General features: G+C 43.4%; 1 protein-coding gene across 1 annotated transcript in view; it reads left to right on the plus strand.

Moving 5' to 3' along the window:
* Positions 1–707: 707 nt before the first annotated feature.
* The window catches only part of CMTM8 (CKLF like MARVEL transmembrane domain containing 8), a 37,111-nt gene continuing 25,233 nt past the window's right edge, over positions 708–12,585 (plus strand). Inside the window, exon 1 of the mRNA XM_086615021.1 lies at positions 708–878. Coding sequence (XP_086471147.1) covers positions 708–878 — 171 coding nt within the window. The remainder of the gene's footprint in view (positions 879–12,585) is intronic.

Consider the following 12,585-nt stretch of genomic DNA (forward strand, 5'->3'; position numbering starts at 1 on the left):
GTGCCACTAATGAGTGATGGCAGCCAGCGGGGATGACAACCTGCAGTGCCAGGACGTCTCCTGTCAATGTTTGCTGCCCATGGAGCTGGAGGCAACACTCTAGGTGGACGCCAATGGCAGGCAGCTGGGGTTGGAACCCCCAAACCGTGCTCACCCAGGGGGCTATGGCACGGTTTCCGGCGAGGTGTTTTTCCAGAGAACGGCTGACTCTGCTTGGCTCCTCGGCTGCGCTGGACGCAGACGTGCTCCCAAGGCCTCTGCCTGTATAAAAGTCCGGGAAGTCAGGAGATGGTGCCGGAGGAGCCCCACGTTGCCCCCTTCCTAGCGCTGGTAATCCCCCCTACCACCAACCCCGGGCCGCGGTCCCCCCCACAGGCCCTGGCGGCCGCCCCCACCGCCCCACCTCAGCAGCCTTCCGCCCGCCCTGACGCCTCAGCCCCGCTCCCGCCCCGGGGGCCGCGGCGGGACTGGCCGGCCGGGCTCCTGGGCGGGCGGCACGCCGCCGGACCCGCCTCTCCGCCCGGGGCCGGCCGCCGAGCACCCTCCCCCCGCGCTGAGGCGAGGGGCTGCCGGCGGCCCCGGGGCCACACAAAGCGGCGCGCGGGGCGCCTTTCCCGCCGCCCATCAGGCGGCCGCCGCCCCTGCCCGCGCCCCGCCGCCGGGTCGGCGCTGGCCGGGAGGCGCGGGGCAGCCCCGCGGCGCCGACGATGGAGCCGCCGGTGCCGTCGCCTGAGGAGCAGCCGCCGCGCCCGCGTTCTCACACGGTCACCACCACCAGCAGCTCCTTCACCGCCAACCTGTCGGCCAGCTCCAGCACCCTCGCCTACGACAGGGAGTTCCTGCGGACCCTGCCCGGGCTCCTCATGGTGATCGAGATCGTGAGTGACCCCGGGCAGGCGGCGGCCGTGGAGTGGCCGGGCGCGGGGGGTGCGCGGAGGGGCGGGGGGGGGGCGTCGGCCCGGCACGGGGTGCTCCGCTGTGGTCTGGAGCTGCGGTTGGGCTGTTTCCCCTCAGTTCATCACCGGATGCGGCTTCCATGGGTGTCCGTGCCGGCAGGTGAAGCGGAGGGGAGGAACGGCGTGGAAACAAGGGCGGCTTTGCTGGGGGGCGCAACGCTCCCGCCTCGAAACTATCGACAAACCCAAAAGTAATACAGGGCATGTGCAGTCTTTTTAGTCTGCCACAGTCTTTGTGGTATCATCACCTCTCATAGCAGAAAAATGAGTTTTGGCAGATCGGGAGCTGAGTTTTGGAGGCTTTTCTTTAGCTCCATTAGTCGTATGCGCTTTCCACTTTGTAGTGCACAGATAACTGTGACGTGAGAGTTAATTAGGCAACTTATCTTCATTTTGTAGGTCAAAAAGACTATTTCCTTATGCTCTACTGATTAGATACACCTGTGCAGAGAGGTATACAAACTAACACCTTTTGGTTTTGGTAGCGATTTTACTTTTTGCAGGTACTTTGTAAGGTGTAAACGAACTTAGAGTCGGCCAGGCAGTGTGGGCTTTGGTCACTTGTCTTAGTGATGGTGAACAACACGACACGGGTCCCTCTGCAGGCCTTGCCTACTCTCGGTGTGTTAAGCAATAGATATGCAGCATCTCTGCTTAAAAATAGTACATTTCTTTTAAGTCTGCTCATCTACACTGTTAATAGTTAAAGAGCTACAAAAGCTGGTTGCCCCAACTAATTTTTTGAGTTTCCTTTGATGATGCTGAAAAGATTAACTTATTTGACCAGATTCATTTTCAAGGCTTGAAAACATTTTGCTTCACCAGAGCAGTGGAATGACTGTTGTTTTTGCTGACTTCCAAGTTAAAAAAAACAAGCAAATCTTTCGGCAAACATGCTGTGTAGGACCTCTAGCAGGAACAGTGCAGTCAGAGAGAGGATGGCTGCTGTGAAGGCAAGAAGTGGTGAAGGTATGAAGTCGGAGCCTGCTGCCAGCTGGGACCTTGTATGCTGGCATGGTTGGGTATTCTGGCAATTTTCAGGTGGCCGTAGCTTGTTTCAGTTGTTCAATACAGGAGATGCTTCACTGTCAGGTTTGTGGTAAATCTGTGAATAAAGTAGTCTTAGTTTTTGAAAGAAAAGATGGTTTTTTTTTTTCCATTATTTTCAGTTACTAATTATGACAGAATTATGAACTTTCTTGTACTTTATCTGAAGAGTGATCCTACTGAGGTTGTTAGGTGCCCAAGGCTTTTCCCAGCCCCTGCTGGAATGTAGTATATTCAGCATGGCTGTGAAATACTGCATCAGCTGTGCTTACCTTGAGCTACATGGCCACAGGGCATGGACAGGCTCTTGCTAACTCTTTGTTAGAAGTGTGCTTTCTGGTTTGTGTTGGCCCGTGGTAGTATTTTTGTAGCTTTCCTTTCTAAACAGAGTGTTTTAGGGGGACTTTGTTTCCTATCAGCCATTCCGGACTCCTGGAATAATTATAAGATGATTCTTCAGCCACCATTTTGAGATACTTGAGTCCCTTAATATTGACATTTAGAGCCATCTTTGATTTAAGTTTCCGAAGTACTTAAGTGAGAACACCTTTACCAGCTTCAGAAAGAATCTCAATGCTACCTCACTTTGTAGACTAGTGTAGAGTTGTGTCTGTGTTACAGGTTTCTACATACATATTTTTATTGATCAGCAGTGTGAAAACGTGCAGTTCCTGCCAACTCAGAGTTGCTGACAGAAGTTTCTAATGTAGATGAACTTATACTGACTTGTGATGATGTATTTGAGAGAATGGAGGACAGTTGTAATACAAAGTTGAAAGGTCCTACCGAAGTAGAATATTGCTAGACATTGCCTTTGAGGAAATACTTCTGGTTCTTAACTCCACTTATTTTAAAGCAGGTAGAGTAGCTGTTCTTCTGTGAAATTAAAAGATAAGAAAAACATATTAGTGAATATCTTGGTATGGAATTAACTGAAATATACACGCACATATATAAACTCGCTTATTTCACTTTAATAATTGGGTTTATGTTTGGCATTGATTTTTGGTCAAACCTTTTCCACCAGTTCTGTATGTTCTTTTTTTTCCTGAGAGAAAATGTGCTTTAAGAGAGCATGACTAGCTTTACACAAGATCTGTTTCAAAATTGGCTGTGCGTTTTCAGCGATAGTGGAGTTGTATACCTGAAATTGGTCAGTTCCTGCCTGTTCCGGTCATCCTATTATATACATAAAAGTTGTGGCTTGCCTGCACAGATTGACTCTTCAGGATGTTTCTGACCCTCAGTACTGATCCCCCAGCTCACAGAACGATCCTTCTGCTAAGAATTTGCAAACCTGTAAATGGAACAAACTTGAATGTGTGTCTGTATTTCAATCTCAGGAGTTTGCAGCCTGATGGATCATTCTCAGTCTAAGCACCAAGCTCTGAAATGCAGCTGCTGTGGTAAGAGCACGCCTTTGTTTCTGCTGCCCCTGCTCTGGAGACACCTGTGAGACGGGCAGGGAAGACAGCTGTTTTTAGTAATACCCACTATTGCTGCAGCTACTCATGTGCCAAACCTCGTGTTCGTTAGGATGCTATGTTAAAGCTAAGCTAGAGTGTTAAACAACAGTGCTAAATGCTCTGAGAGTTTGCTGCATAAATATTTGATTATTGCTGCTGTCAGTCAGCGGTGTGCATGCAGCAAGAGGAGTGCAGTCTGTGACTCCTGGCTCTGAAACTGGAGCTCTCTTTTTCTCTCTAGGTAAAGGGGCAAATCTGTGTTATTCTTCAACCAAAGAGAAAGGAAAAACACGAAGTTACCTCAAATTAAATCTTCTAGTCCCTTAAATGAAAGGATCTTGATCAGGTTTTGCTTCTACCTCCCTAATTTGGGTGCTGTGAAGATGAATTAACTGCTGTGTGGATTTCCACCTGCACTGGTAACCAGCCTACTTCTGCACTGAGGCTGTGGTTTAATGGCACAGTAAATTGAGCTTAACGGCTCCTACTGAGATTCTTTGCAGTGCTGCAAAAGACAGGTCTGCTATTAACTCAGTCTGCTGTTTCAAATTTGCTCAGAATGAATTAGCTTTATAAAGACAGGTTTTATGATGGATCAGGTATTATCTGTCCTTTACATAGCTTCTTTAAAGCCAGCGTAAATCTAGGGTGCAGTTGGCTGTGCATATTCAGCAGTAATAGTCATGTTCCCAAAACTAGTTCAGCTTAAGCTGGTAATGCCGTTTGGTCTGGCACTGCACACATCTAGTCTGAACGAGCACAGGACTGCAGCCTGAAGCGTAGGCTACATTACCTGATGCTGACAGATTTCTGTTCCCTTCTACATTTGCCTCCGTGACCAGGGAGCCTGCAAGGTTTCCTGCCTCTTGCTATGAAAGAACTGGGATCAGTTTATTTCAGTGCAAAGAGCAGTAGAAAATGCCACTGGATTTCTGAGAGACCTTTGGGAACTGGCATAAAACACAACTGTGGTGTGTGGGAGCTTATCCAAATTACTTATATACAGAAGTAGTAATGCTTTCTGAATGGGTCAGGGGCTTCTGACTCGGAGTCTTGAATTCCCTGGCTTTAGTTGGCCAGGTCACTACTGACAGTGAATTTATCTGCACTTTTCTAACTTCTCTCAGTGGCTTATCTGTTCATGAAATACAGATGCAAATGTTTGTAAGGCACACAGAGATGTATTGGTGAAAAGCAGTAAATAAGACATAAGCAATGTTACATCTTTAATTCAGATGTCGATTGCCTGAGCTAACACTGCAGTAAAAGATGCTATAGAAGATAATGGATACTTACTCCTATAGTGTGCATCCCCCTGCAGGATTTATATTTTCAAAAGAAGGAAGTATAGTTATGTCCAGAGATATCTTTTGAGTGTTTCTTTACTCTACAACGATGGCCCAGAAAGACTATATATTTGTCTTCCTGGGAATTTTATGGCCAAGATAAATGATGGCTAGTGATACCTCCTCAGAGCTTTAAATCAGCTTAGCAAGTCAAACGTTATGGATCACTTTGGAGAAGTGGAGAGTTTTGTGGTTGCTATGGATGTGGTTATAAAAATATTTACTTTCTAGCATGATGACATTGATTCCTTAAGATTGTTACCTCACACCAGTGAGTTACTAGATACAGTCTTTCATTAAAGTGCCCTGCTAATTTTACGGCTTGTTATGGCTATTTGTCCTTAACAAAAACAAATACGACAGAGCTTGGAAAAGTTTGGCAGGTGGTTATGCTAACACTGCAAGTGGGATCTTGTGATGGTGTAAACTTTAGTAAATTCTAATTATAGTTGCTTTTCTTTACGCTGTTCTACACAGACTATTCTTTGAGTGAAATGCCCAGAATAAGATATATATATATATATATATATATAGTTGAAATAGAAGCCTCATAGGAGGTCATTTGCATTATTGGCACCTCATAAAAATTATATTTTGAATTTATATTTCTAGACAATAAAAATAATTTTGGTCACTGTTTCTTTATTCTTCAAAGGTAATGCAGGCTTAATTCAGAATTCTTGTTGAATTTGTTTATTCCAGTAGAGTGGTGAGGCTCAGAATATTAAATAGATATTGAAAGTCATATCAGATTTAAAATATTGAGGTTACCAAAACTGCAACAACTGGACATGTCCAAATGTTTGTTCAATAGGCTTTTTCCCCCCATTTTTTCTAATAGGTGCATCAATATCTTCTACAGATATTCAGGTTTTGAATTAAGTTAGCAATAAAATAATATGAATCTTAAGAAAACCAGAAGTAATACCATGGGACTGTCTACTGTGAAAAGGCTACAAGACAAAAATTGTACTTAATTTTTTAAAGCTCTCCTTGTGTTTAGCTTTTTCTTCTTGGTCTTATGCCCTCTGACTGCAGTTCAGAGTTTTGTGTATAGGTCCTATGCTTCTCCTGCATCCCCAGTTCTTGGAATAGCCCTCAGAAACACAGATGGAGTTGTATAAAGCCCCTTTCCTCACCTGACTAGCAGCAAGACTTTCTCTTCTATCAGGAACTGTAGAGATTTTTTGGTGTTCTTTTTCCTTCATATAATGCAATTTTTACTCCAGTCATAGTGCGTCTGCTTGCATGTAGTTGGCAACACTGAAGCACCTTCTGATGCGTTGAACAAGTGCTTTGCCTAGAGGAGGTGTACATAAGCATAGCCTTAAAACGATTCACTCTGAATTACTGAGTGAAAAAAAAGTGTCCTATACTAGTCAGTCGCTTCATCTTCCTGTGCATGAGTAAGAAAACACACAATGTAAAGTCTAAGCACTCTCCTTTGCTCTTGGTCAGACAAAGCTCTCACTACAGTCAGATTTCAGTTCTTCCTTTTTAGATGCTGTTGTTCCATTGCTAACCCTTTAGTTAGTGTAACTCTCCTTAGTGGATATACACATCTATATGATTTCCATCTTCCTCTAGGATCGTATCGTTGTTCAAAGTTCTGTTTACTTAAAGGTCTTTGGTTTCCTGGACAAGATCAGGGTGTTTCCTTGGGAAGAGAGAACCGTTTGGGGGACGCAAGAAAACAGAAGCTTTGGAAAGTGGTGTCTGGGACGTGCTCCCAAGTGCAGATTGAAACAGTGTTAGGATTGACATGGTAAGAGGGTGAAAACATCTCTCAAACTGAATGCAGATATTTTACAAAAGGTCAAAAATGCAAAATATTCTCAATACCTCAAGGTTAAGGTGGAATATGTATGAAATGTCATTATCTCTACATGAGAAGAATGCTTTAAAGACATACTTAAACATCAGCTTTATTCTTGGATGGACAGTGAATAGAATATAATTGCTTCTCCCTACCCCTCCCAAACTCTAGAAAACTATTTCTTTCGTACCTACAAAAGTTCTTTATGCAACTTAAAGCTATTTTTAAATAATTTTTTTTTGCCTCCAGTAGCCTGTTTCTGTATGTAGGTCAAATGTGCACTCCTGTTATTCCTAATGGAATAGGTACAGCTTCCTAGGCACCTAGCTTTAGCATGGTGCTGCGGCTGGGTGTATGAGAATGAGTGCTGAGGCTAAGATCATTGTGGTCTGAAGACAAAGGTTGATGACATAGTTGGAAAGAGATTGGGACTGCATCCCTGAGAACTGCCTTTTTCCAGCTATGCCAACTTGTCCGATAAAAATTATTATGGAAGCTATGGAAGATATTTTTATTTTTTTTACCCCAGAAGACTCCCATCCCTGGATAATTGCACTATGGGAACTGAGTTACTTGTGAAGACAGTGGTATTGTCAGATACAGCAAATGATGGCAATACTTAATGCTGTGTTTTGTCCTAAAATGAATACAAATCTGGAACTCGTCAGTGCCCCTTTTCTCTCTGATTATTGTTTTGTTTGCGTTTTTTTTTTTTCCTCCCCTCCTGTTATATTCTTCCGAACTCTGGGATTTCAGCCTTCTCCTTGGAAGGGTTTATTACATACTGTTAAGACAACAAATTAGAGGATCTTAAAGTAATGTATGCCTATCTGAAAAAAAACCACAAACCCAAATCCAAACATTTTCCATGCCATTTATGATTAAGAGATATATTTGCTAGCAGTGTAGTAAGAATGTGAGAAGGGAAAGAACGAAGGCAAAAAGGTTAACTGAGTCACACAGGACGCTTGTAAAATCATAAATGGCGCCCAAATTTCTGACTTCTAGTCTTAACTGTTAACGAAGTGCTTCTACAGCAAGAGCAGATACCTTTCACTCCCTGCCCTAGGATGCTGGGAGCACTCCTGCGTGCCTGGGGAGCTTGTGGATGTGTCTGCTCTGCCCTATGTTCTGCACCGACTGTGTACAAGCAACAGGCAGGGTTAGAGCAGCAGTGGCTCAAGGATCCTTCTTAAAAAAATGTATTCTCATAACCAAAGAAAAATTCTCACAGGGACTCTTGAGCCCTTCTGAATAGGAAGCGTAGCAGGAATTACGATGTGCTGCCCTTGGTTGTTAAGTGCCTTCTCATTCAGCCTGCTGTTCTTTCCTGTTCTCTCCTGGGAATAATAGTGCCATATAGTCAAGTTTCTAATGGTCTTGCTTTTTAAAATATATATAGGTATGTATATATGTATTTTTGGCTTCATTTTTATTTTAGATAAAGCACATATTGTAACAGTGTGATATCTCTGCACTTGTTTCTGTTTCTATTCCAGAAAAGCAGTAGAAAGTTCATCCTTGCAGAGAGGACCAAGCCCTCTTCTCTAGGGTCAAACAGCAAATAGATTTTAGCGTCCATCAGACCTTTGGCAAGGTAGTTCTGCTCAGGTGGCCTGAGCCAGTTCCCATGAAAGCCCCTGGCACCGATTCACCTGCCTCGGAAAGGAGTGGCTCAGGTGTAGGACTCCAGTGAAGGAGGGACTGAGTAAGGAAAGAATCAAGTCACTGCTTTCAGTGGAAGCTGGGTCTGGTCCAAGGAAGGTTTGGTGTTAAGCTTATGTTAGTGAACTGAAAGAGGCTGGGGTCTTGGTTCCGCATTCATTAATACTGGATTCGGGCTTTGCTGAATCACTTCACTACACAGACTGGGATCAGTCCTGGGTGTGACTGCGTTTTTGCCGAGTTAGGACACAATATTGAGTGTTTACACAGTTTGTTTTTGCAAGCTATGGGCGTGCAGATGATTTTGATGCAACTAGAAGTTTGCTGAGACAGAAATCTTCAAAGCAAACCAAAACCAATTTCAACAAATTGATATCATTAGAGGGATGCTATCCCAGCAGTTTGTTCTGGGCAACCACAATGTTTCTGGTCTAATATGAGATGTGCTAAAACCAGATTTTATAGAACTGAGGTGAATTAAGTAAGCATGGTAATAATCAGCAAGATGTTGTCAGTCTTTGGATATATCATAATCTAGTTAAAAAGAATAAATATATTGAAAAATGCCAGGTAGGACTGGTAAGAGGCCATGTGGGGAAAGCAGCTTCTCTGATCATACTTGGGTAATTGCTGCCTGTGTTTAGTGATGGCCTGATGTGCACAACTTGAAAGGAAACTTGTCAAGAGCCTCTTCTTCATACCTGAAAACAAGACTGGTTTGTATCACCAGCTTTAAATGTAACTGCTACGTCCAGACCTGGATTTAAATATATTAAAGATGACACTATTTTGCACAGACTCAATTTATTTAGCCTGTGTCCTGGTTTTAGCTGGGACAGAGTTAGCCCTTCTTTTTAGCAGCTAGAAGAGCTCTCTGTTTTGGTTTTACTCAGAGGCTCGCTCTGAGAAGAATGTTGATAGCACACTGATGTTTGTAGTTGGCACTGAGGTCTCAAGGACTTTTCAGCTTGCCGTGTTCTTGCCAGTGTGCAGGAGCACAACAGGATAAGGGGGGAGCATAGCTGGGACAAGGGGTCCATGACTGTCCTTACGATTTGGACTTGGATTTAGGATTGAGGCCAAACTGGCCAATTAGTATTCCATATCATGCAGCGTCATGCCCAGTATAAGAGTGAGGGTCAGTCGGAAAGAAGGGCTTTTGCCCTTCCGGGACTCTCACTTTCGGACTCTCAGAGTGCTTTCTCTCTCTCTCTTGCTCTCTGTCTCGGGCCTCCCGTTCATCCGGGATTGCAGTATTGAGTTTTATCCGTTTTGGGATTGCAGCTTTGGAACGAGATGGGCCTCAGTCAAGGGGTGGTGAGAAATTACACGGTACATCACTTGTTTGTATATGTTTATCCTTGTACATATCTGTATATATATACATTGGTAGCAGTAGTAGTAAATTGTTCTTATCTCAACCCACGGGTCTCTTTTCTTTTTCCTCTTGGATTCTCTCCCTCGTCCCTGGGGGTGGGGGAGGGTGAGAGAGGGACTGTGTAGGATTTGGTTGCCAGAGCGGCCCAAGCACGACAGCCTGGAAGCTGTACAGCTGCTAACAGGGCCTCCTTTTTTTTTTTCCTTTGTATGTGTGTATAGTGATTATGTGAAAGTGTCTCTTTTAATATGTGTTTTAGCTGTGGTTCTCTTCATTCAACAGTAGTGCTATTCCCAAGGCTGCAGCTCCTGCAGCAGGTAATAACTGAATGTAGTAGCACAGTTTTGAGGAGAGTATGAGGAACTGAAGGAGAAATTTAAAAATGGAGGCATGGAGAGTGTTGCGGGCAGGAATTGAGCATTGAGGGGCAGGGGAACAGGCAAAAAAGCCTCCAACAAAAGGAAAACCTCTGCAATGTGTCTTTAAAATGACTCTTCAACTGATAAGATTAACTTTGGTTGTCTCCAACTGGAGACAGCTACTGCAGGGCAGACTCTGACAAGAATCAGGTGAGGGGAGGGTGGATCTGTGGTTGGATGCATGCTGCTACTGCTGTAGATTGGAAAGCATAAATAAATGCACAAGTGTCCTCTACAGGCTCAGAGCACAACTGTGATACGTGCTGGGGAGGGAAGTGCTTTTATTCAATCCTTACGGGGGGGGAACCACCCAAATATGACAGCATCTGCACTGATTTGAATTTGGTTTAATTTCTAAACTGTGATGTACCCTGCTGCCATTAATATCATACGCTGTTTCAAAGAGCTTGCAGGTGTACAGGCACATACAAAACCATTAAAGATGTAGTATAGCTGAAGGCCTTGGAAATTAAGAAGCACCAGAATTGATGTTCACGCTGGCGGTGTTGGCTTGGTGTTGGATTGTGTGCAACACTGCAATTCAGTCAAAACCTGCGTGATCACGTCATTTTTATCGAGAAACTTCTGTCATGGTCATTGCACAGGAGAGTCTTTCTGGGAGTTACTGGAATATTGTGCATACAGCATTGGAGGAAGGCATGTCATGAATAAGGAAAGGGATTATTTGAAGAGAAAGGATGGTCTCCTGGCTAATTGCTTCCTTGGAACATCTGATTTTTATCTTCTGCTTACACTACACTGTTCCAATGAGTTGCTAGATGGTCAAGTAAGGCTGGCATTTCAATGTGCTCTCTTTTCTCCCTGTTTTCTGGATCCCCGATTTTGGGTCCGAGATGCAAAGGAAGTGATTATTCACAGCTGAAGTTGGTAGGAGCTATGTTCTGAAGAGGCAGAATGCAGTGCCACGTTAAGTGCTATGGGGGGGAAAAAGAGTTTTCCAGTGAAATCTGGTAAGAAGTACTTTTGACCTTAATTTTAGTACACTGTCTGTAAAATTGGGATACCATACTTTATCTGAGAGTTGTGTTTAATAGGTTATTAATCACCTGTGAGGTAATGCAGATAACAATGTATTTTTAAAGAACCCATGTGGATACCAAGCTGCACACTGAGAACAAGTTTGCAGGCCACACAAGTAAACAAGAAGAAAGGGAGATATTGGAAGGCATTAGTCCTGAAGAAGGCTCTCCCTTCTGTTGCTGCACACAGGTGATGTTGTGGAGAAGGGGAAAGTATGGGGTCATGTAATTACAGGCTATACCATAATGTGTACTTAACTAATGATGGAATTAAGATGTGTGAAGAACTTTATTTCCAGCATCGTTGCATACTTAATGGAAAGTATTTCAACATATGTTTGTGCCTGTCTCTCTCTTGCACGCTCTTCTACCTGTTTTTTGTCCATTCATTCCTTCAAGCCTTCCTTGCCCAGCAGCTCACGGCAGCTTGCTGAAGACTTTTTGCATGGTCTTCATCCAGACTACTCTTCTTCAGGCTTGACACAGATAATCAACATAGAAGAGTGAGAATTTGACAAAATAGGGTCTTATGAGAACGAGGTATGAGGCACCTGAAAGAATGTGCACTGCTCAGTATGAGATATCCGTCTTTAATTGTGTCATAAAGCTGTAGGTAGACAAAACTATGGAAAAAAAAAGTAGTATTTTGGAAGAATATTAGAAATACTTATAGTGATACAGTGATTTCAGAGTTTATTGGTGAATATATTGTGACATGTTTGGTTCTTGCGTTGCAGCAGGTGCTTTCTTTTAAATAAACAAATGCTTTTGCCTAAGCCATAGGCATAGAGCAGGTTAGACGAACTTTTTTTTTGTCAGACCTACCACTATCTTGTGATGACCTCAATGAAAGGTTTTAGAAAAAGGCTGAAAAATTCTTCAATATCAGAAATTCAATATACATGGAAAAGCAGGATCTCTGTTGGGATTTCTGATTTATATTTTGAAGCCTCGCTGTGTGCATAAACCATGTTCATTGGACTGTGCAGTAGTGTTACAACAGTTACTTACTATTGTGGATTGCCAGTTGACCTCCAAGATGAAAATATTTCTTCTTCCCAGTGGTATCACCAAGATATAGCACAGTACAAATGAATACCAGTATTGGTGTTCTTTTTTCCTCTCCAAATGCATAGGAGTTTAGCTAATGTCAGTCTGGATGCCATATAAAATTCCTGCTGGACAGAAAGACAGTAGTTGTTGAGAAGCTACTATATTTAGTTTCAGAAAACCACAATCCTTGTTTTACTGGTTTCAGTATATTCTTGCATGAATGAGACTTGACTTTAAAAGGCAGTGTGCAAGAGGAAAGGTAATGATCTTGAAGAGATTGGTTCTCTTGTAGTGTTTTCTGTTTGAATTATGACCTCCATCTCAAGATGTATAAAACCAGTTTTGAACATATTACACAGGCCTATTGAAAGACGAGGCTTACCAAAAGTGGAATAATAA

This window comes from Tauraco erythrolophus, chromosome 7, assembly GCF_009769465.1.
Source record: "Tauraco erythrolophus isolate bTauEry1 chromosome 7, bTauEry1.pri, whole genome shotgun sequence".
Lineage (NCBI taxonomy): Eukaryota > Metazoa > Chordata > Aves > Musophagiformes > Musophagidae > Tauraco > Tauraco erythrolophus.